This window comes from Cavia porcellus, unplaced genomic scaffold (assembly GCF_034190915.1).
Source record: "Cavia porcellus strain 051 isolate PalLab524CR breed Dunkin Hartley unplaced genomic scaffold, mCavPor4.1 scaffold_2, whole genome shotgun sequence".
Taxonomy (NCBI): domain Eukaryota; kingdom Metazoa; phylum Chordata; class Mammalia; order Rodentia; family Caviidae; genus Cavia; species Cavia porcellus.
The window spans coordinates 92,203,270-92,226,516 of NW_026947485.1; the positions used below are offsets into that span (position 1 = coordinate 92,203,270).

At 49.4% G+C, this 23,247-nt stretch overlaps 1 protein-coding gene across 3 annotated transcripts in view; it reads left to right on the forward strand.

Annotated features, from left to right (window-relative positions):
• Window positions 1-23,247, forward strand: part of Grk5 (G protein-coupled receptor kinase 5) — a 215,301-nt gene that overhangs the window by 66,976 nt on the left and 125,078 nt on the right. Inside the window, exon 1 of one of the 3 annotated variants that reach the window (XM_063244826.1) lies at window positions 18,658-18,800. The exons of the other annotated variants lie outside the window; for them this stretch is intronic. Within the exon in view, the coding sequence (XP_063100896.1) occupies window positions 18,734-18,800 (67 nt within the window). The 5' untranslated portion in view covers window positions 18,658-18,733. Of the gene's footprint in view, window positions 1-18,657; window positions 18,801-23,247 lie in introns of those variants that run through there. 3 annotated transcript variants of the gene reach the window in all.

Here is a 23,247-nt window from a genome sequence, read left to right on the forward strand (position 1 = left end):
AAGCTACAGAAACTGTAAAGATACTGGTGGATGGGTTTCACCAAGTACATGCACTGGGGAACCCTAGTCAGGAAACAGCATCCTGGGAACCCCCTCCAGTCAGCCTCAATGTGGCCATAATACCACTGCATGGTTTTTGCCTCCTTTTGAGCAGGGCAAGTGGATCCCCCAGTGTTTGGTCTGGCTTCCTCTACCCACCACTGTGAGGCTTTGAGGTTCGGCCACACGGGCATGCACAGGTGCAGAACACTGTTTTCCTGCTGAGCTGTGGTCCGCAGTCTTCATGCACAGTTGATATTTGTAGCAGCCAGTGACACTTGTAGGATGGTGGTGGCTTCTTGTGTGTTGTAGAGGAGGCCCAGACTGGGCTCAGTGAGGCTCCTGTCAAGATCGCAAGGATTGCTGAGTGGGGCTTGGACTACCCCCAAGAGGTCTCCACACTCTAGAGCCTTGGCATGCATGGAGCGTTCTCCAACATGTGAAGTGTGTCCCAAATATTCCCCTCAAGTTCTCCATGCTTCAGCAGGTGCTAACACCCATATATTCTTTTCTTTTGTAGAAACAGGGGACTCTCCTTCCCCTCTGTTGAACATCCCAAGGGTGTCACCCCTTGGATGGCAGGTGGAAGGATGCCAACCTCCATGAATGCACTCTCTTTCCAGCCATGTAATGATTGATGTTTGTCAAACCGTGAACCCAGCTAAGAAAGCCTGCAGTGGGGTTGGCCGCCCCAGGCTGCATGCCGCAGGCTGCCTTAGCAGCCTCATCTTAGGACCTCATGTTGAGGTGGAAACACAAAGGCAGAAGTGCCCTTTTGGTCCTTAGCAAATGCTGCCAGGGCTCTGCTAGGCAGCCTTGACCTCTGTTGGGCCATAGACCCCACTCCCCGGCAACCTCCTATGGATGGAGCCTCTGCTCCATTTATGGCCTGGTTGTTTCTGCTTTTTCTTAAGTGGGGTGTCTGTCTCCCGGGAGACCCACCTTCCCTGTGTAGCAGCAAACTGTGTTTATAATTCTGGGTGGTGTCTTCTGACCTTTAAAGGTCAAAAAGCCTCCTGTCTTCTGGCACAATTCTATCCAGGACTGTGTTGCTCTGAGGAGTTGGGAGTTAGTTGTGATATCTCAAGGATGTGTGTGTGTGTGTGTGTGTGCGCGCGCGCGTGCACGTGTGTGCATTATGCACACTACACTACAGAGGTGGCTTTGGGATGCACCCCTACTGACTGCAGATGAGGAAGTGACTTGACCTTTCTGGGACTGATTGCCCCTCTGCCCTAGAAATTGACAGTGGCTCTCAACCGAGCAAGGTTCCTTACCAACAGAATCCTGGGTTTTCTGAATTTCATTGCCAAACCTGCTGCTTAAGCCCTAAATGATGTAGTGTACATGGTGTTCTCCCTAGCCTGTGCCAGGGCAAACAATATGGGACCCCGGCCCTGTCTTAGTCCAGGGACTTTGGGAAAGCACCAACTACTGCTTGGACTTATGCATTTAATGAGTTTTTTTCTGCCATTATAGCTTCTGCTGATGAGAGCAGAATTTAACTTCTCTCTCTTCTCCCCCTTCTCCTTTTGCATGTATAGATTGATTGATTGACCAAGACAGGATCTTGCCATGTAGCCCAGGCTGGCCTCAAACTCAGCAATTCTCTTGCCTTAGCCTCCTGAGTGCTGGGATTACAGGCATGCACCACCACACATGGCAGAATTTCACTTTCTAGTAAAGAGACTTGATTGCTTAGGAAAGCAGAAATGAAGAAGAGCTGTATTTTAGAAGCATGTGTTTGTTTCCTGGGCCTGTCCCCCGTGCAGATGGGGTGGCCGGGTATGGGTGAATGGGTAAAGGGGAATGTCTTGCCCAAGGGTATTTTGAACTCAGGACTCTAGATTCCTTGAGTGTGACACTTGAGTGTCCTACCTCCTGAATGACACTTTCAAGGAGGCCTGAAGATAGTAAAGTAAGTAAGTGAATTCCCTCCCAATCTGCCTAGGTCTCACATCACAGCACTCAGCAGGGTCCTCAGAATGTGTCCTGTCAAGTGAAGATGTCACGTGGTGTGGGCTGTCAATTTGGAGCAGTCGCTCCTGCTTCCTGTGTGGTAGCACCTGGCAGAAGGGAGCCCCCATGACAGGGGCACTTTCTTGGAGTTTGGGTTTGGTAGGATACCCCGTGTTCCCCACCCTGTGTGTTTATTTCCTCAGCAGAAGTATGGGGCTCACTGGAGCAGAGCGGCCGCCACCTCCGCACACAAGAGCTGCTTTGTTTTCTTTCCTCCATAGATGCTGTCAGGCTGAGGGTGGGGTCGCAGGCCTCTGGGAAGTGGCGTGTCCTTCAGTCCCAGCCTGTTACCTGTTCCTAGAGAACCTGCTTAGTGCAGCTTGACTGGCCGGTGCATCGGGCCACCGGCCAGCTTATCTGGTGGTTTAAACCAGGTTTAATCAAAATGTAAATACTTTCTGGAGCCAGAAAACAGGATGTGCAGTTGTATAAGCAGAGGCCCCAGAACCTGGGTGGCTCAGGAGAGGGCAGAGCTGCCAGCTAGATACCTTCCACGGAAGTCTGCATTCTTTGAGGTCCCCTGCCTGAGCCCTCTGGAGCACCCACTTTCCTGAAGGTGCCCGACAGCTTCCCTACTGCTGCATGTAGATAGGGTCACTGGGCAGAAACTTTTCCTTCCTTCTCCCACTGCCTTGCCCCATAACCCATCACCCCGGACTCAGTGGAGGAAGGTGGCCTTGAGCTTCAGTCCAATCCCTAGCATTTTACAGAAGGGCCCTCAAGGCTTAGACGAGGTCTGTGGCCATCCTCAGGTTGCATAATGACTAGCACAATGAGCACTTTATGGAGGACTAACCATGTGTTGCTAGTGACCAATGCAGTGGGCAGACATGGTAGACAGAGAGTAAACAAATGAACATGATCATATTGTACATGTAAATATAAACTTTAATAAGCTGGGCATTGTGGCACATACTTGTAATTCCAGCTACTCAGGAACCCTGTTCAGGAGGATTTCAAGTTCAAGGCCAACTTGGGCAACTTAGCGAGACCTCGTCTCAAAATTTAAAAAGCAAACTGAGCATGACTGGGTTACATCTGCAGTCCCAGCACTGAGGGAGGCTGGGTCAGGAAGACTGCAAGTATGAGCTCATCCTGGGCTACTCAGTACTTAGCGAGATCCTCTTTCAAAGAGGAGAGGGTGCAGCTAGGGATGCAGCTCATTACAAATGCCTTTGTTCAGTCTCCAGCACTACAGAAACAAAAGCCAACAACTACATGAGTGCTGGGATGTCGCTCTGTGGTAGAAAATTTGCCTAACATAGGTTCAGTTTTCAGGCCTGCAGACAAAAGCAACAAAATAACCCCCCAAAAAATCCCACTCTCTATAAATACGTAAATGAGTAATTTCAGACAGCACCAGACACTGTGAAGTCGTTGAGCTGTGGCAGGATGAGATGAGAGATGGGCTCTGAAGGTGGAGGTGTTACTGTGAAGGGGATCTGGGGTGCCCTTGTGGGCCAAAGGGGAATGCTGCTATGCAGCACTGCCAGGGATGACTAGGAAGGGGCTGTGGTTGAAGCAAAGGCTTGGAGATGGGCATGAGGCACGAGAATGTCAGAGCTTAGAGGGCTTGTACTGGGGAGCAGCCCTGGGGTCTGGGGTGAGGGAGCGAGGCAAGAGGCAGGTGGGCCCAGTCTCCAACATTTGGATGTTATTCTAAGTTTGTGGGAAGTTGTCAGAAGGTTTTTGGTGAGAGAATTCCATGATCTGGAGTTTGATTCACCCTGGCTGCTGGGTGGAAAGGGCTGGAAGGGGGCAAGGACAGAGGTGGGAGAGTCAGGAAGCCGACTTGATCCAGGTGGCAGCTGTGGAGACAGAGGAAGGGACCAACATGTGTTTCATGGTAGAGCCACAGGCCTGGGGGTGGACGCAGCGTAGAATGGGAGGGGGAGAAGAGAAGAATCCAGAGCATCTTGTGAGTTGGCTTGATATAGGGTGCTTGTTTGCTTACATCTGCCCATGGCATAGTGTCCCTTCCCCGCCAGACCCATGGTGGGGGCTTCATCCATGAAGCTGGCCCTGTTGGCTTCTATGGTTGCTCTGGAGGGGCTAATTCATCACCTATCTGGATTTAGAAGACAGAAAGAAGGGCACAATGTTACCTCGACCTGGGGATACTGAGAAACCCAGAGTTTGTGTTTTGTATTTCCTATCTTTAGTAACCCAGCAAAATTCTAGGGCTGACCAGGAGATATCTTTGGGCATGATGGGCAAGCTTGCAGGATGAGCCCTGGGGAAGGCTGGAGCCTCCCCAGTACACATCCAGGGGAGTGTGTGGCACTGAGTGTTTGGTCATCTGTGATGGCAACCATGTGACAATAGTGAGAGCTGCTATGTACTGAGTTCCGTGCACTTTCTCAGTGGCGAGGTCAGTATTCTCATTCTCATTTTATAGATGCAGAAACAGGTTCAAGAGTGTGTAGCCCAGCGGCACCTGAACCTCCTGTCTCAGCCACAGGCCTCTGCCTTCACACATATGCAGTCCTTAAGCAATACCCACACCATCTCAGAGAACCTTTCTGTCCACTCACCAGCTGTCTACGCAGGATGATCTGTGCCCATCCTTGCTGGGGGAGAGGGTACAAACAACTGACTGCACAGCTGCCATCTGGAGGTCATCCCAAGGGCACTCAGAGAGTTTGCAGAAAAAAGCAGTCCACTAAGAGGATGATGTCCGCCTGCCACCTCTCCCAAGCTCTCTTCTGCCTCCTTTCTCGTGGAGTTTTTAATTTGATTTTTTAGTTTTTTGTTGTTGTTTTTGAGTCAGCATTTCACTATGTAGCCCAGGCTGGCCTCAAACTCACAGCAATCCTCCCATTTGAATCTCCTAGGATTACAGGCATGTGCCACCAAGCCTAGCTCCTCTGAGATTTTTCTTTTGTTGACACTTCTTTCTGGAAAATCATCCCAAGAGCTCGCTGCAGGAGCTCAGCCTGGTAGGGCTCCATGAAGGGAGCGGTGGATGGAAGGATTTAAGGCTGCTTGGGCACTCACAGGGGTACCCTGATCCCTCTGTGCCAAGTCCAGTACCCTTTGTTCCCTCCATCAGATGGAGAATGAAGCTCTTTATTGGAGACAAGCTCCAAAGACTCACTTGGGACCTGGGGCTGAGCATCCTTCTAGGAGGCTATCATGCAAATTCTTTAGCAGGGAAGAAAATGATATTTATTCCAAGAGAAGAATGTATAGAATGCCCCTATCCAAACCTCAGGTCTGGCACCCTGGCATAACAAGTGACCGTCTGTGCCCTCATGGGTACAGAATGTGGGTACAGGCCCTGGACCTGAGCCATGTCCCCCCACCATGAATGCATGCCAGTGGGAGGGAGGAACTGCTTTTGTCTTGTTCAGAGTGTACTCTGCCCAGCACCCTGCGTGACCGGGAAAGGCACGCAGTAAACACTGGTTGGCAGCCTGAAGCAGTGAATGAATGAGTGAGTGACTGGGCTGCCTCTCGGCCTTGTCCTGTGCTCTCTGGTGCTCCAGACCTGACTGTCCAGCCCAGTCACCACTGGCTGTCTCAGGCCCAGGAGCCTCAACTGAGATGTGCTGAAGTGTACAATACTGTACATCTGATTTCAAAGGCTTACTATGAAGATGTGTAAAATGCTTCATTAATATTTTTACATAGCTTACATATTAAAATGATAGTATTTTGGCTATGTTGAGTTAAATAAAATGTTACTGGCCTCAATCACTTGTTGCTGTTTTCCTCTTTATATTGTGGCTCCCCGAAGACATGATGGATGAAGTTGTAGGTGTGGCTTTACCTTCCGTGACAATTGGATAGGGCTGTCCTGTACCAAGCATGTTTATCTTTCAAACCCAGAGACCTGGCTTTAAATCTTGTTGCCTCCATCCCTGACTTAATTAAATAAAGGTAGACTTAATTAAAATAAACAAGAGAGCTGGGTGTGGTGGTAATCCCAGCACTTGGGAGGTTGAGGCAGGAGGATCTGTGAGTTTGAGGCCAGCCGGGGCTACGTAAGTGAGTTCAAGGCCAGCCTGAACTACCTGAGACCCTCCCTGCAAAAACAAGGAAACAAACAAATTAAACAAGAGAAGACAGGAATAACCTAATAGGTTCCTTTGTCTCTCCAAGAGGCTGTTGATTTCTGGTGTTTTGGGTCAGAATCACCTCCAAGCCCTGCTTTTAGACTCAGAATGCAACTGTAATGCTGAGTTAGAGGAGAGTAAAATTTAGAAAAACAAAATCACTATGCTCCAGAAAGCAAGTATGTCACAAGGATACAATGCCAGAAGGGAGGCTTCCTCACAGGACTACAGGTCGGGAGGGCCTAATGTGGAATGTGAATGTCACCCTCACCCAGCCATGGTACCCCACACCTGGCCATCTCTGTGGTGGTAAGTGGGTGGATAGGTGCCTTTAGCAGCCTTTATGTCAGAGGAGCCTGGTCATGTGTCCCTGAGTACATGAATGACAGAGTGTGTGTGTGTGTGTGTGTGTGTGTGTGTGTGTGTGTGTGTGTAGTTGTGTGTGTGTGTGTGTGTGTGTGTAGTTGTGAGTGTGAGATTGTATATGTGTGTACAGACAACTGTGTGTGTACAGACGACTCTGTGTGCACATGGGCTGTGCCTCACTGAAGGGGTGGAGCCAGCTCAGGGCAGAATGGCACTTCAGAGCCCAGCATAGTCCTTCCAGGATTAGCCCATTTCACAGAGACGAAAACAGGCCGAGAGTGAAGCATCTCCCTGGAGCCCACCTGGCTGAGGAAGAGGGACCAGGACTTGTACCCCAGCCTGTCTAGGAGCCTGGAGTCTAGAAGCCAGCAGGAGGGTAGGGGCTGGCAAAAGGCAATGCTGGTTACAGCCTGGTTCTATAGATGCCGTGGTTCCCAGCATCAGGATTGTCTACCTGTCTCTGCTTCAGCTGGCTTTATCCACCAATCCTCAAGTCTGCTTGGTTAGGGCACCAACACCTCCCCAAGCAGGAAGAGGATGGCTCCTTCTGCCCTGACCCTTCTAAACCTCTCCTACCAAGATGGCCAACCCCTACATTTTCTCACCCAGGAAGGCCGCTTTGACCCTGGAAGGCACTGCAGACTCTCAAGACTGCCTGGGTTTTGAGTGACAGCTCCCCATGTCTCAGTTTCCTCCTTGTCCTTGGAAACATACCCACAGAAGGAGCAAGTAAAGGTTTTTACCCTGCCCTAATCCACAGGCTGGCCTCGGTGTGGCTAGCGGGTGGAGGTGGGGCCCATAGCCCTGATCCCGTGTATATCCTCAGAGCAGCTGCTTTTCCTGACAGGATGTGGCTGTGCGAAGTGTGTTCCCAAACCTGTGTAGTGGAGCAGGACCTAGCAGGCTGCTGTGGCAGCCCTGGGAAAGCCGGGATGGGGGTTTCCTGAGTTTCACCTTGTGCTGGACATGGGGACCCTGGCCTAGCACCTGTGACCACTCAACTGTCTGGGCTCTGGATTGCAAGCTGACTCTCAGGAGATGGAGGACTGATGGCCTCTCTCTCCCCTGCCTCCTTCCTTCCCTGCCAGGGCAGAGTGAGGACAGGCAGCATAGGACGTGCCAGGTTCACGTCTCAGAGGCCTGGGTGGTGACTTGCTCAGCAGAGTCTGCTTCTGGGACAGCACCTCTGCTCACTCAGGCATCACAGCTCACTGATGTGCAGACACTTCCAGAGGTCTCTGTGTGTTAGGCAGCTTCTGGGCACTGGGGAGTCCCCAGTGAGTAAGATGGACACTGGATGGGACCCTGGTCAAGCAATAAGTAAGTATCTACTGACTAACAAGTGCTTTTCAAAGCAAAAGCCTAGAGAATAGGGGTGGGGATAGAAACGTGAATTTTTTTTTTTTTTTTTTTTGTCTTTTTCTTTTTTATCGGTACCGGGATCGAACTCACGACTGCCTGCTTGCAAGGCAGGCGCTTATGCCACTGAGCTAAATCCCCAGCCCCAGAAACGTGAATTTTGGGTTGCTGGAAGGGAGTGTCCTCGGAATGACCAGACACTGAGGTGTAAGACTAGATGACTGGGCCAGGTGGGAGGTTGCAGTATGAAGCACCATTTGCACCAAGGGGACATTTGTCAGGTTGTTTAGAGCAGCATTGTTTATAAAGACCTGGGGAAAATAACCATGTCTCTTAATAGGAGAGTGGATGAGTGAATTATTTTGTCAAAATAATTGACAGCAAGACCTGTCATGCTTTTGAAATTTTTACTCTTTCTATAGTCTTAAAATGTTTCAGTTTTACAAAATGATCCTAGAAGTATGTAGCTGGCAGAGGATATAGCATATGCAAAGGCTCTGGGGCAGAAAATAACTTTCCCAAGTGGGGAAGTTGGTGAAGGTTTGTTTTTGCCCTGGGGCCTAGCCCTCTTGGGGCATCTCTCTGAAAGTTGGCTTCCTGGATGCCTGAATTGCAGGAAGCCCCTGGAAGGAGCCTCTGGAAGGCTGCATAGTTCAGCTGCAGAACTATATGTGTTGGAGGAGCTCAACCACTAAGGCTTATGGGAGGGGATCCTTTTGGGTAGGCCAGCCAGCACTCTTTACGGGAAGCTGCAGAGCTGAGGTGAATGTCTGCTGAAATCCATGGTGATTTCTTTCTCCTTTTGGGGAGAAATTTTCCTGCTACCAGCCATCTGTGTCAGGTGAGTTGTGTCATCTGCATTTGTGAGTTACAGACACCTCTAGACCGTCTGGTCGGCCTGAGCTATGAATGCTAGTGTGTGTTGCTGCCCATAGGAGCCAGTGAAGTGTGTGTACTTCAGCTATGTCCATGTATGGCTTCTCTGCACTTTCTGAGAGCTGCCAAACTGGTCCAGGTCTTGCTTTCCTGATGTGGGAAGGTGTCCTCTCCAGACCAAGGTCAGACAATGGGGACAACTTCCAGGGGCCTAGCCAACATTTGTGGGCCAAAGCACCTTTCCTTGAACCTGAACACGGTCTCTGTGTCTCCAGCTAAGATGAGACTCCCTAGCTTATCCTGGGGAGTTGTGCTGCATCTGATTTGGCCCCTGAGCCCATGGGCAGTGTGGGAACTGCGTGTGAGAAGCTGGCTGCCTGCCTCCTGCAGGTGCTTCCTGGCTGCAGTGCCCTCTGGCATCCACTGGGTGCAGGGTGCTGGGGAACCACGTGGGGCCTTGGGCTGGTCGGTGCCAGGTGGTGGTTAGAGGGTACCGGGGGTTCCCTAAGGAACTGCCCCGTGTCCTGTGTGACTGACCTGTCCCTTTGGGCCTCTGTATCCCCAGCTGTTTACTGAAAGTGGCTCTGGTGAGCTTTAGGGCTTCTCCCACTGGAATGTCTGATTGTTCTAAGTCTGGTGCAGAGAAGGCGATAATTGCAGCCCTAGTTCATTCAGCTTTCTTAACTTTGCTGAATGCTTGAATGCTTTACACGCCTTAGCTCATCAGCTTCTGTGTCTATGCAGTGACTCGGGAAGCCTAGAGAGAGGTTGGGTAACTTGCCCAGAATCACTTAGCTAGAAATGACACAGCTGGGATTTGAACCCAGGCAGTCTGACTTGGGAGCAATTACTGTCTTAAGTTTTACCATGGTAGACTAAACAGAGGCTCCCCAAAGAAAATGACATGTAAGTCCCTGTGAAAAGGACTTTGCAGATGTGCAAAGTCAAGAGTCTTGAGAGGAGCAGGTTATCCTGGATTAAGTGTTTAAGAGCTCTTCTAAGAGAGGAGCAGGGGAAACTGGGTTACAGAAAAGGAGGTGGGGATGATGTAGCCTGGGAAAGATGAAGTTGATTCCTATCTTTGAGGGCATGAGAAGTGGCCACAAGCCAAGGATTTTAGGTGCCTTGGAAAGCTGGAAGAGGCAAGGAAATAGATCCTCTTTAAGAGCCCCTGGAAGAGCCAGCACTGCTAATGCCTTGATTTAAGCCCAGTGAATCTGATTTCAGGCTTCTGGCATTCACAACTGTTAGCTAATATATTTGTGTTGTTTTCAGACACTCAATTTGTTATTGCAGCTATAAGAAACTAATACACTGTGTTCTACTTGCTCATCTGGCAGCTGTCTGTTGTGTATGTTAACTTGACTTTGATGGTTAGCATTAAAAACCTGACCTGTTAAACAGAGGTTTCCTTGTCCATTTTACAACTACAGACGCATTTCAGAGGCAGACATGAGTCTAGCTGTCTGGCCCCTGCCTACTTTGCCACATCAGAGGAATGAGGGAGGAGTGCTGAGGACAAAGAGCGGTGGGGACCTGGGGTCCAGGCTCGATTCTTCCTCCTATGTCTGCAGTTGGGCCTCCAGGCAGCATCTTTGGTACCTGTGAGTGCTACCTGCATTGGGGTTGCACTACATGTAGGCAGAGCCAGCACAGTCAAGCCAGTTCTGAGGTTGCTGTCAAGGTTCTTGCAGGAAACAAGGTGTGACTTTGAGTACCAGAGCTGTGCCCACAGCTATTCCTCTTTGGAGGCAGAAGGAGCTCTGGATGAGGGTCAGGCGGCTATCACTGACCATGCATTCTAAGCACACTCCAGGCTGTGCCTGGCCTCAGTTTGCTTGTCTTGGAATGGATGTTACGCTGCAGCCCTGTTGTGTGCTTCTGTAGAAGTAACCCATAGCTGGGCAGGGATCTGTGTGCAGCAGGCCTCCTTCTGCTTCTTCAGCAGTCATCTGTGGTTGTATAGCCCAGCTCTGCCCTACTACATCCCTTGACTCCTTTCCAGCAACACCCCACTCTGTGGCCTCCCTCAGCCCCAGCACTTGAAGCAGAGAGTGAAGGCAGGGAAAGAGCTGTGAGTGAGGAAGCTGGAAAGCACATGTCTGTCCTCTGAGTAACCTCTGTCCAGGTGGCCACTGCTTAGGCTGCTTAGTGTCTTTTCCACGACATGCAGTGGGGGCTTTCTCACAAGCCATTCTGCAGAGTGCAGAGTTTGTAGAGATATCTATCTGCCTCATACCTGGGGTCTGCAGGCAGCTCCCCTGTATCTGGGGCTGCTTGCTGTTTCTTGTGGGCCTGCAGGAACTGCTGAGTGTTAGCTGGAAGTCTCAGACCTGGACATGAACTCCAGTGACTGTCCAGTTCTGGGGAGATTCAGCCCTGAGCAGGGGAGCAGGCAAGGGCTGGAGGCTGCTGGCCGGATGGCCAGCTATCCCACTACCCTCCACTTCCCGAGCACAGCAAAAGGGAGGTGAGCTCTAGGGTGGGTGGGTCTTACACTAGGGCGGGTGGTACACTAGAGCGGATGGAATCTAATGCCAGCCAAGGCATCTCCTCTACACCACAGCCGGGGGCCTCTGGGCTCTTTGAGGCCTTCAGAAGAGAAGGCCCAGCCCAGCGTTGCCCTCTGAGAGACTTCCCTGACCCCCATGCTGAGTCACTTCCCTATCCGGTGCCCAGCCTTTGTCCTCCATGTTATTATCTTCTAGGCACTTGTCAGTCTTCCGCTGTGAGTTATTCTAGGTGCCAGGTGGGCCTCGGCCTGAGTCTGCAGCTGAATGGAAAGAAGACAAATAGGGTGACAGTATAGCCATGCAGGAAAGCATGCCAGGAGATGCCAGTCCAGTGTGAGTGCCGGAGAAGGGTGAATCAGGACACTCAGGGTCCTTCTAGTCCCCAGGCCCTGGACTCTGACACGAGATTGAGGGTTAGAGAAGGAAGCAATGGTGATATCTCACATTTACTGAGTGCTAATTAGTGCTAATCACCTTCTGTTCATTTTATACTTGAACAATTTGATCTCAGAGAGGGCCAGCAAGCTTCCCAGGGTCACAAGGATGTGAATGTATACCAGCTATTATTCCTGGCCTGCCTAACTCAGTCTCTTCCTCTACAGGTCCCTCTAGGGCGCATTAGTTTTATGCTTCTGTGACCTCAGTCTTTGGAGAACCTTTTTTTAACCCCATGTGAACCTGTGGGGATCATACTGCGTTGAGTGGGTTTTGAAGAAGCCTCGGAAGGGATAGTTCTGGCTGAGCCTTGGTCTTTATGGGGGTGAATGATCCACAAAGTGCCTCTTGGGTCAGGAATTCATACAGCCCTTCAGGAAAGCAGTTCTGTACAAGGCCTCCTGGTACTGTCCAGGAGTGCAAAAACAGGGTCACTTTACTTCCTGCAAGTGTGGCTCACCTGCTCCCTGCCTGGCTTTCTGGAGTACACACTAGCCCCACTCCTCACCGTGTCCCAGAGCATAGGAAGAATGGGATCCGGGGCCACCTGGGTGCCTGGCCTATGCCACAGGGTGACTGCTGATGCCATTTATTGAGATGTGCAGCCTTGGGAGGAGCCCACAGAGGTAAAAGCAGGTGAGCACCTTCATCTCCTGAGTAGGAGACTCTTCCTTGACAGGTCCCTCAATGGTGTGTTGGCTTTGTATTTCTGTGGCCTCATGCTTTGGGGGAACTTTCTTAACCCCATGTCAGCTTGTGGACTTGGAATTAAGAAGCAGGCATTCTTAGGTTCAAATCCCAGCTCAGCCACTTAGCAACTGTGCCTCTCCAGGCCAAATAATTGGCCCTTCTGGGCTTATTTCTTCAGCTGCAAAATAAATGTGCATTGCTGTGCTGTCGTGAGGCTCTGAGATCATGGTGGTATTGTGCTTCGCCCAGGGCCTGGCTCTCCCTGACTTGGTCTTGTCTCAGACTGCCTTGGCCCTGTGAGTGCAGTCCTATCCATATCATGATGTCCCCTAACACTGGGTGGATTTCAACTGGGAGGATTTCTAAAGAGCTTGTTCAGTGTCTTTTAAGTAAATGATGCAAAAATCCTGGGGAGAGCAGATGTAATTATTACTCACAGGGAAATGCAAATATTTTTTGACTACCCTATGAAAAATTGGGGCATTTTTTCCCTGAGCAAATAGCCCTGTTTATTTCTCCAACAAAATAGGCACAGTTGTGCAGCAAGGGCCAGCGTCTGGCTGCCAGCGACATTTCTCAGGGGACAGCCCTCCTCCCTCTCCTACTTGCTCTTCTTTAACCCCGAGAAAATATAATGAAGACACAAGTGACCAAGTTTGGGCTCTGCTGAGAGAAAGGGATTACTTTTGTAGTGAAAAGTTAATTTTTGTGGCCAGAGTCTCTCAACTATGAAAACTGGTGTGGACAAACGCATAGTAAGCTTTTTAAAAAAGCGTTTAAAAATTATTTTCCTTGGAAAGGACATTTTTAAGGAGGTCAATGTAGTAGTGTTTGCTTCCTCCAGGATGAGGGATGGGGATCTGCTTTCTTTTGGAGGGAATGCTCTTTAAATGAATAAAGAGGGGCAGAGGAGTAAAAGGAAGAGGAGGAAGGCCCCGGGGAAGGGGAGGTAGGGTGCGATGGGGAAGTGGAGGGTTTAAAGTTAGATCAGAGCCCATTTTGGGTCTGGCACGTGCAAGAGCTTTACATGCATTGAACTGACCCTTCGATAGGGTTATGGTGCCTATTTACGAGACTGGCTCAGAGTGGTTGGAAAAATGGTCTGTAGTCACTCAGCTTATAGAGGAGACAAAAGTCCCACCCTGCCCATCTCGTGACAGTCCTGGTCTTCCCACCCTGTCCTAGGAAAAGTGACACAATGAGGTGGGAACACATGTCCAGGGGATGGGCCGGGGAGTCTGTGTTTGTCAGGAGGATGATGAATACCCATTTTCAGAGAGGAAAATGGAGGCCAAAGGAAGACTAGGGTGTGTGATATGGCCTGTTTGCTTCTCAGTCCCTCCGGAGGCTTCTCTCCTAGTTTGCATCCATGCATTGCTCCAGGCAGCAGGGACAAGGTGCAGACACCTGCCCTGAGGAAGTCTGCATTCTAATGGAGGTGGGGCAGGCACAGGGGACTAGCAGTGAGCAGAGGACTGGGTCAGCCAGGCACGCAGAAAGCTGCAAGGTAATGCATGCAAGGGCGGCGGAGGGAGCTGGACAGCTGGGGTGGTGACTGGGCAGTGTGTCCTACTGGACAGGGAACAAGGATTGACCTTGGAGTGATGGAAATGTTTTGGAACTAAAGGGAGATGGATGGTGGTAGCACTGTATGCTGCTGAATTGTTAAGGTGGTTAATTACATGTTGTATGAATCTCACTGTAATAAATTATTTTTAAAGAAGAATTAAGATGTATTATGTACAGGTACAAATTCCCTGTGGTTAATGTAAATATATGACAGATACATAAATATTTGACATATATAAATATCTGATGGATAATAAAAAATTTTTTTTAAATAAAAAAATTTTAGGTGGTCTAGGCCAGCCACATGAAGAAAATATACAAAACCTAAAGGAGGCCCAAGGGTTGACCCCCCAGACTGTTTTCTTCTGAGCAGAAGAAAGATGGTTCCAGGTAGAGGAAGCAGCCAGAGCTGACTGACTAAGCAAATGAATCCTTTTAGGATCAAATCATTCCTGTTGTCGCCTGTTTACCTAAACAAAGTTTTGTTGGAATCCAGCCATCTCGTGTGTTTACATATGTCTCTTTATATAAAAGGTTTGCTGACTCCTGAGCTAGAGCAGAGCTCTCAGATGGGAGCCTGCTGGGGGGTTTGAGGAACGGTGGGGTAAAGTGAGTGAAGGCAGGAGGAGAGGAGTGGGGGTCTGAGAGGTGGGGGCCAAATCGTGCAGCCCCTGTGTGATTTCTGGCAGTGCCTCTGGCAGTATTGGCCCTGACCTTGACATCATGCTGCTGAACAAGGAGAATGTAGGCATGTGTGGACATAGGTAAACTTGGAATCAGAAAGCCTAAAGCTGAGGCCCTCTGTTTATGTTATTGCAGCTCCGTGTCCTAGTTCTCATCCGCGGGAGCCTGGGGGGCGGGGGGAGTGGTGATGCTGTGGTGGCGTCGGAGGTGATGATGTTGTGATGCAGATGGGGAGATGCTATGGTGATGTGGCGATGGTGCAGCACTTTCTTTGTGCTAAGTACTTTGCGCACATGGTTTAATGCGTAACACAGCAGTGCAAGGAGTGCAGCCACAGTGTCTTTACAGTGCAAGAGGAAAACAGAACAATTTACTCACAGCCATGGACTCAGTAATGCAAACGACACTCATTTATGTTTTATAAAGAGAACGCGGGGCCGCGGACGTGAGTCTTTAGCCGTCACTGAAACAGAGAGGCGGCCCAGTGTCAGTGCTGATCCTAGGTGGGGGGATTCCTGGGAGGGACCACTCCCAGCCTCTTCGCTTCCCCCCCCTCCTCACCAGATTCTTTCTCTCAGGCTCCCTGGAGGGCCCAGACTCCAGTTCCCATGGTGACCACCGGGCCTGGTGTTGGCTTTGGTTCTCCTAATTTGAGGTTGTGGGATCCTCTGGTTGTGGCTGAGGTTTTTCTGCCCCGGAAACCCTAACTGTGGTGTGGCCATGAGGTGGGGCTGGAGGTACTGGAACCTGCCCGCAGACCACAGGCCCCACACGCCCTGGGCTGTACCCAGCCTCCCTCCAGGCCAACCCAAAGCTATCAGGTTCTTCTAGCAGAGCACTGTGGTGCCGCAGAACTTTCTGGGGGGCAAAAAGGTGTGTGTCTTTGCCGTCCTATGTCTAATCATGCAGAGGACAGGACTGCTGGGAGACCCCGGTTATGCGGAGGCTCCTGGTCCACCATGGCTTTTGCCCACCTACCTGGTGGGGTTCTCTTACATAATGGAAACCCCTGACTAAACACTCACACAAGCTACTAGGGTGTGAAAAGGCCTCCAGTGCCATCGGCATTGCCTCTATTTCCTTTTTCCCCTTTTCTTTCTCCTCCTCTTCTCTTCTGCCCTTTCTTTCTCTACCTCTTCTTCTTCCCCTTCTTCTTCCTCTTTCTCTTCCTCCTCCTCTTCCCCAGTCCTGTACTGAGTTTTGGAGGCTGCTCCCTGGTCTAGTTGTGCCCAAGTCAGAGTATCAGCGATTTGAACAGAGTCTGCATGATCTAATTCTGCATAGCCAGGGGCTGCTTTCTGAGGCTCTGAAGTGACTGGCCTGTGTCACAGGGTTGGTCCTCACCAGGTGGTAACTACTTGGTGGTGGGGTCACCTTGTGAAAATCATCCTGTGCCCAAAGAATCCCCACTTGCACCTGTGGGTCCTGTGCCAAATTGGGAAGGCTGTGGATATGCTTAAGATACCAAGGCCATTGTTTTCAAAGCTCCTGGTGGTCCCTGCCCTGAGAACTATGGACATGGGCTGCCCTGAGTCCATGGTACAGCCCCCTTTCAGGAGGTTCTGGGTGATGGTGCCTTTGGTGAGCTGTCCTGCTTGATTTTCTTTTGAACATTTCAATCTGTGGGTCGTTCCGGGGAATGGCCTCCACCTGCGTCACCCCCATCTTCTTAGCTTGAGTACAGTGGGATCGTGCAGCAATGCAGGACTGAGGGTGAGGGAGGATCAAGTATGGACTTGCCTTGGCCTCAGAGGGTAAACTGAGGCAGGGGCCCAGCCACATGAGAAGGAAACAGAGTGGGGCCTCATGCACTGATGGATTCCTATCATCTGTCCATCCGAGGGAATAGTAAAGAAACTCTTAGGACAAAAGGTATTCAGTGCTCTGTCATGGGGAACCCTTCCAGATCCCAGACAAAGAAACTGAGGTAGACAAGAGCTTCCTCATAGCTTCTGAGAGCCTGTCTCCCTTTCACAGTGCTTGCCACACGTGCTGGGCTGGAGAAACTCCCCTGCAGGCTGAGGTCACCTTCAGTACACTTGGCTGGAGTCATGCTGCTGCTGAAAAGGCGTGTGGGTCAGAGTGACGCAGGCCGCAGGCCGTGTTGGGCTCTGTAATTGGGATCTTGCCTTGTTTGTGAGCAGATTAAAAGCCTGACTCTGTGAGAGGCCACACGCCCACCTTATCTGCCTCGGCAGGGGTGCCACTGTGGCAGTCACCAGGGTGGTGGAGCCCAGGTGGATGGGAGAGCAAGCTCGTGGTGCAGAGGTCAGGAGGTGTGGGCAGGAGATACAGGGAGGGAGCACTCAGCCCCATCAGAAATAAATCTGCTGCCTCTGCTTTGTCTGGGCCACATCTGACTGACTCTGAGGACACCCACACAGTCCCCGTGGTGGCATTTTCTGGAAAACCATCCCTGCTGGTGGCAAAGTAGAAGCCGAGTCCTGAGTGCTCACCTGGGTTGGAAGGAATTGGATGGGTCCGTTACCCCACACATATCTCAGGCAGCATTGTAATACTACCTTCTCTGTATCAGGCAAGAGCAGGTGAGTCATCGGCCTTTTGTGGCTGGAAACACAGTGAAGTGATCCTTCCCACACAGTCACCAGGACACTTGAGAACTCGCAGACCGTGACCAAAATGCATTGAGAGGGGCGCCTCTGACTCTCACAGCTTTTCTCTCACTCTCACTGTGCCAATACATGTCTACCATACGACTAAAATGTCTACCAAATTTGGCTTCTTGCATCAGTGTGTCACTGATCTTTCTGAGCCATAAGCTTTTCATTTGTGGCAGGGCCCTGTCATTAGGAAGTCATAGGGTCCCTGTAGCCTGTGTCCCTGTGTACCCCACGTTTGTGTGTCTTTCATTAGCAGTGCCCAAACTGTTCTGCAGGCTGATTCAGTGGTTTCTGGTGCTCCACGTGCTGCCCGTGGTTATATGCCTGTCCCTATGCTGGAACTTCCGCTCTGAACTTGAACGCTTAAGGTGGCCTATTGCTTGCTTGGCTCTACTGTGTCCTTTGCTCTCTTGATCTACAGGACAGAGTTTTCAGAATGCTGTAGACTCTTGATGGGGCTATGACATGTGGCCTGGGGAGAAAAGATGAGCCGGCCAATCAGATTTTGTCCTTGGCCCTTAGAACCAAGATCCAAGTAGGCAGTGAACTGGGCTGAAAGGTCCTAAGGACTTAGTGGCCTTTCACAAGGTTGCAAGTGTCTTGCTCTAAAAAAAATACTTCACTCGTGTCTGACAGGACACAGTGACCTAGGACTCTTGTCAGGGTTGGAGCCCAGGATCATGAAATTATGAAGCTGGGAGCCATATTTCCAATGTGTCCCTGTGTGTTTCTGTAGATTCTTTTTAAAAGAAGTAGGCAAGATAGAGATAAATCAAAGAAGGGGAAGTTCCAGAAAGGGCAGGCCATCATCCTGTCTCCCCGGTGATGTTCAGGGACTTTCTCTGAGTGTAGGTGTTCTGAGACTGGAGGGATCACTAAACAGGCTGCTGGCCTCTCCCAGAGCCTCTGATACACGGGTCTGGGCAGACTGTACATTTCTGTTCTAACAGGGTCTCCAGGATGCTGATGCTACTGGCTCAGGGCCACACTAAGTACTATCTATTGAGAGCAAGAATGACCATTTCCACAAATTTAGAGAGCCTCTGTTATGGATTAAGAACTGGTGGTCAATTTAATGCCAGCTAGATTACATCAGCATGGTGCTGAGCGAAGATGCTCCACCTGAGGAAAGTTGCCAACATAAATAGGTGGAGAAGGAGAAGGAGGCTGTTGAGACGTTAATGCGTTGAGGCATTGTGGGTTCTCCCACAAGTTGCTCTTTGAGCCATTGGATCTCCTGGAGAAGCTTTGGTCCTCACATCGAGCGTTGCTTCCTGGCTCTGGAGGGGAAGACATGTGCCGCTTGGTCTCCACGACGAACTTGTCATGCTGTTTCCTGGCATGTACCTGACTGTGCTTGTTGTCGGAGGAGCTCGGGGCCTCCATGTCGCTGAGGATGGCTGTGGTGCCTTTCAGGACAGCTCTGGTCTTTGTTGTGAGTGTGACTTCGAGGCTCCAGTGTAGAACACTCATCCCACCAGCACAGCTCCTTCACCCTGCTGGCATGGACTTTCTGGCTTCCACCGCTGACCTTTGGGTCTTCCCAGCACGGATCCGTAAAAGAGACTGGTGTGAGTCTTTTTTGTGGGCTCTGGACCTCCAGTTGGACTCATGGGAGGCATTGTCATGAGTTCTGGGTTTTTATCTGCACTCATGTGGGACATTGCTGTGGGAGTTAGGCCCTTGACTAAATATTCTGTGTCTTTGGTGTTGCGGATAGATTTCCAGCATTTTCTTGTGTTAACTCCTGGTGACCACTTAAAAAATACTAGAAACTCCATGTCCTGATTCTAATTGTTCTCTGCATAACCCCTGACTACAACAGCCTCTCTTAGGTTCTCCTTCTCTAGTCAACGATTTACTTGTTTCCAGAGAGGAAAAGAATATTAGACTGAGAAAACACCTGAGCTCTGGTTCAGCTTGTGAAACAGGCAGCCTGAGTGATTTCAGGCAAGGTACTTGTCTTTCAGGCCATCTGCAAAATGGATTAAATTATCTTTAAAATGGGTTGAATTATAGGATCTACTCACATTTATTCAGCTATAGGATCTACTCAATTATGGGTTCAATTATAGAATCTACTCACAACTATTCCAATGTGTGGAATAAACAAGATGATGTATTAACAATACTACTTGTTCCCTGAGCTTAAGTGTATAAGCAGTGTCACATTTCTTTAATTTTCAAATCAAATATATCATAAGACTGGTGCAGTCAAGGGTCAGTCTTTTTGCAGAGGCTCACCCAGAACCCCCTCAACCTCTCAAGGATGGTATGTGAACCCTTAGGGCTCAAAAGAACCCAGTAAACTGGACTCAGATCATCCAGGTCACCACTGCTGCCAGTTTTATCCATGTGCTTTAGAGGAGGGACTCTTGTTCCATTCCACTGTACCAGGCCACTCCTGGGGCTCTGGGAGACTGGAGGGTCCTCACGTTAGATGTCACCTACCCATTAGAATCAAGCAGCGAGGTCGGTGGCTTCCTGAAGCACAGGTCTTCCTGCCACCCTTACCTGGAGCTCAGCACCTCCACAACTCTCTCTTTGCCCACAGTCTCCATGCCCCTTTGTTCAGTTTCTGCCTTCAAACACAGTTACCACCCTCAAAATCAGCAAAGGAATAAAAATAACTCCCCTATGGTGATAGCTTCCTCCAGGACAGTGCTTTGGGGATATCCTTTTGTTCTTCCCTGGAGGCATCACAGAAGCAGAAGAAATAGCTGTTTGCCTCTCAGGAGCTGGTTCTGTTGGGAATTCTTGACACACATGTAAGAAATAGTAGCTATTTATTATTACTGTGCTTTTCGCTCTCCGAGTTCTGCACTCTGTTTCCTCCTGGTGGAGGCCCTCCCACTTTTATTGGCCCTTTCTCATCTTCCTCTCCTTTACAACATTTCCCTGCCGCAGGGACTGCTGACGGCCTGCTGGTAGCTGAGCGGGCTCCAGGGCTGGAAAAGGGAAAGCAAGAGAGTAGAATTTGCTAAGCAGTTTCCATCCCGAGGTCTGTTCTTCTGAAGAGCCGAAGGGTGAGGAGGCACCCAAAGGCCTTATGACCAGTGAGAGCTGCACTGTGAAGGGTCTCTCAGTTCTTGGGTCCTTCTCAGAAGAATTACAGGGAGGTCTATGTCAGGGGCACAGCGAGTCTACTGACTTAGCAAGCAAGCTTATTGATTGACAAGCGTAGCACACTTAGGATAGAACAAAGTAGGTGACTCCATGAAAAGCTGAGAGCCCTGAGAGATTGGGCTTATACTTTATAAGGGCAAAGGAATGGGGAAGGACCCTGGCTACAGGGGCTAAAAGTCTTACCAGCCATAGCATTCCACCTCTCTGGGAAGAGAGTTTTTGGTTTATATGGTCTTGACCAGAATGAAGATAGAAGCTGTCCTCAACAAAGTGGGGGCTCACCCCACAATGTAGATGTATGTTAACGAGGCCTTTTTGGGGATCATCTTGGGTTCAAGTCCCCTAGGTGTACATGCCCTGACCCTAGACTTAAACAATTATGCAAGAGAGGCACCTGTCAGGGGCTCTATGAACTCTTTGGAGGAAGCTGACTGCCTACTCTATCATTGCCCCTTGAAGGAGTTGGGACTCTAAAATCTTTCAGGTAGAGGGGCAAAGAAATTCTTCTGAAATTGCTTTCTGCTAAACATAGGCAATAATGTTTTTAGAGTCCTATGCCTTGCTGTCTGTTGGAATACTGTGAAGTGTTTATTTATTTATTTATTTAGGTACTGGGGATTGAACTCACGACTTCATGCTTGTCAAGCAGGCACTTATACTGCTGGAGCTAAATCTCTGGCCCAAACTGTGAAGTGTTAAGGCCTATGAGGACAAGAGTATTAGGGGCATAAAGAGGGTTAGAGTTTAGAAACAGAATGTATTACTGCCTGGTACACACAGGTCCTGAGTCCTACAAACAAACAAACAAGAAACAAAAGGTATTTTTTGAGTGGTCAATTAGGTTGATCAGGTAATAAGGAATTAGGGTGTGTATGGCAGGCTGGATCTTTGGCAAGAAGTGGTTGAAATCCCTGAGAAAGCATCATTTGGAATTTAACTGTCTTCTAAAGAGATAAAAAGATAAATCTTTTAAGTAAATACAGGAAACATGGTCCTATAGGAGTGATAATAATAAGAAAGGCCCAAGGGAAGTGAGAAGCCAGGCCAGATCTTCCCAGAATAAACTGAGGAGGACCAGTTTGTTTTCTTGAATCTTTTCAGCTCATTCCTAATTTCTTTTTTTAGATTTCTTATATTAACCCTGATTGGTTTAGGCAGAAAGACTGTTCCTATTATATGTAGCTCCACATAAACCCCTCCTCGCGTGGTCATTAAAAGGTCAAGTGTTCATTGATTTTGTAATACTACCTCAGCCAGGGAGGTAACTTTCTGGTCTAGTGTGTCTTAGGTCACTGGAAGCGTATCCAACAACCGGGCTACTTCTTGAGAGAGCTGACCCTGAGTGCTGTTCTGGGAGCTCTGATGGCAGTGATGGCTGTGATGGGTTTTAAGACAAGTAGGGTTTGTTCTGAGTTGAGTGAAGTGGGTGGGGATCTGACTGTAGGCAATGGCCTGGAGGTATTACCACCCTCAAATGTTGGAGCAGAGTCCCAGTTCCTACGGAGCAAGTTCCTGTTCAACCTGGAGGTAAAAAGGGGTATGCTCAAGTCTGTGAGGTGAAGTGGGAGACTGCTAGAGTAGGATTTAGCCTGAATTGGTGAATTTGGTTGTTTGGTTATTTTTAGCAGTCCAATCATTGGGAACTGTTTTTGAATGCTCGATAGGGCTTGTGTGTATTACTTGCCAGGCGCATGACATAGAGTGATCTATAGAGGAGTAACTAGTCCACTCTGGAAATGATATTTTGGGATAGGATTCAGGTATAAACATCCTGATGTAGTTATCAAGATTTTACAATGACTTTTACATCCCCCAATAAGAAGTTGCAGTAAGGACGCAGGGATCAGATTGTCTTGGGAGTCCAGAACAGGATTATCTATAACAGGCATAGGCATGAAAGTAAAGTCCAGTTGAGGAAGTGGTGTTGTGAGGGATGGACATGCTCAGGGGTTCTGGTAAGACAGGTGACTGGAAGTAGATATCTGTGTATCTAGAGTAATAGACTTCTCTCAGGAAATGTGAAAATAGAGCTTGCAAAGTGAGTTGAGAAATCTATCTGGGTTTTGCCTGCCATTTTGGAAATGTGTGACAAATAAGAAAGGCAATATTAGGAGGAAATTTGCTTTAATCCTTTTAGATGGAAAGGCCGTTAGTGGTGTATCTTGAAGGACTTTGGTGACAGGGACATTGGCTTGGGGAACTGGAAAAAACGTTGCCCTGTAAGTGGATTAGGCCTCAGGAGGATCGTTGGGAGTTCGAAATCAGCCTGGGTTACTGTTGTAGATTGAAAACTGATGATCAATTTAAACACCAGCTGAACTGAATCAGCATGGTGCTGAGTGTAGATAGCCCACCTGGGATTTTTGCCAGCATAAAAAGACTGGAGAGGAAGAGTAGTGTTGTTTGATGTTGTTGGTTCTCCTGGAAGAGCTTGCTGAGTTTCTTTCCTGATATGAACTTGGCTGTTCTCATCAGAGGAGCTTTGGACCTTGTTGTTGCTGAGAATAGCTGTGGCTCACTTTGGGGGAGCTCTGGTCCTTGATTGGAGTATTGTTTGCTGCCTCCAGAGAGGAAGATGTTTGCTGCTCAATCTCCAGGAGAAGCTTATCACACTGGCTTCTTGATATGAACTCAACTATTCCTAAGTCAGAGGCACTTGGTACCTCATTGTCACTGAGCATGGCTGTGGTACTTTTCAGGAGAGCCCTGGTCCTTAATTTGAGCATTGCTTACTGGTTGTGGTGCAGACAGAGCCCTCAGCCTGCTGGCACAGATCCTTCATCCACTGGCACAGACTGCCTAGTTCCACTGCTGACTTTTGGGCCTTCCTAGCACAGATCCATGAAACAGACTTGCCTGAGTCATTGTTGTGGGCTCTGGGCCTCCAGTTAG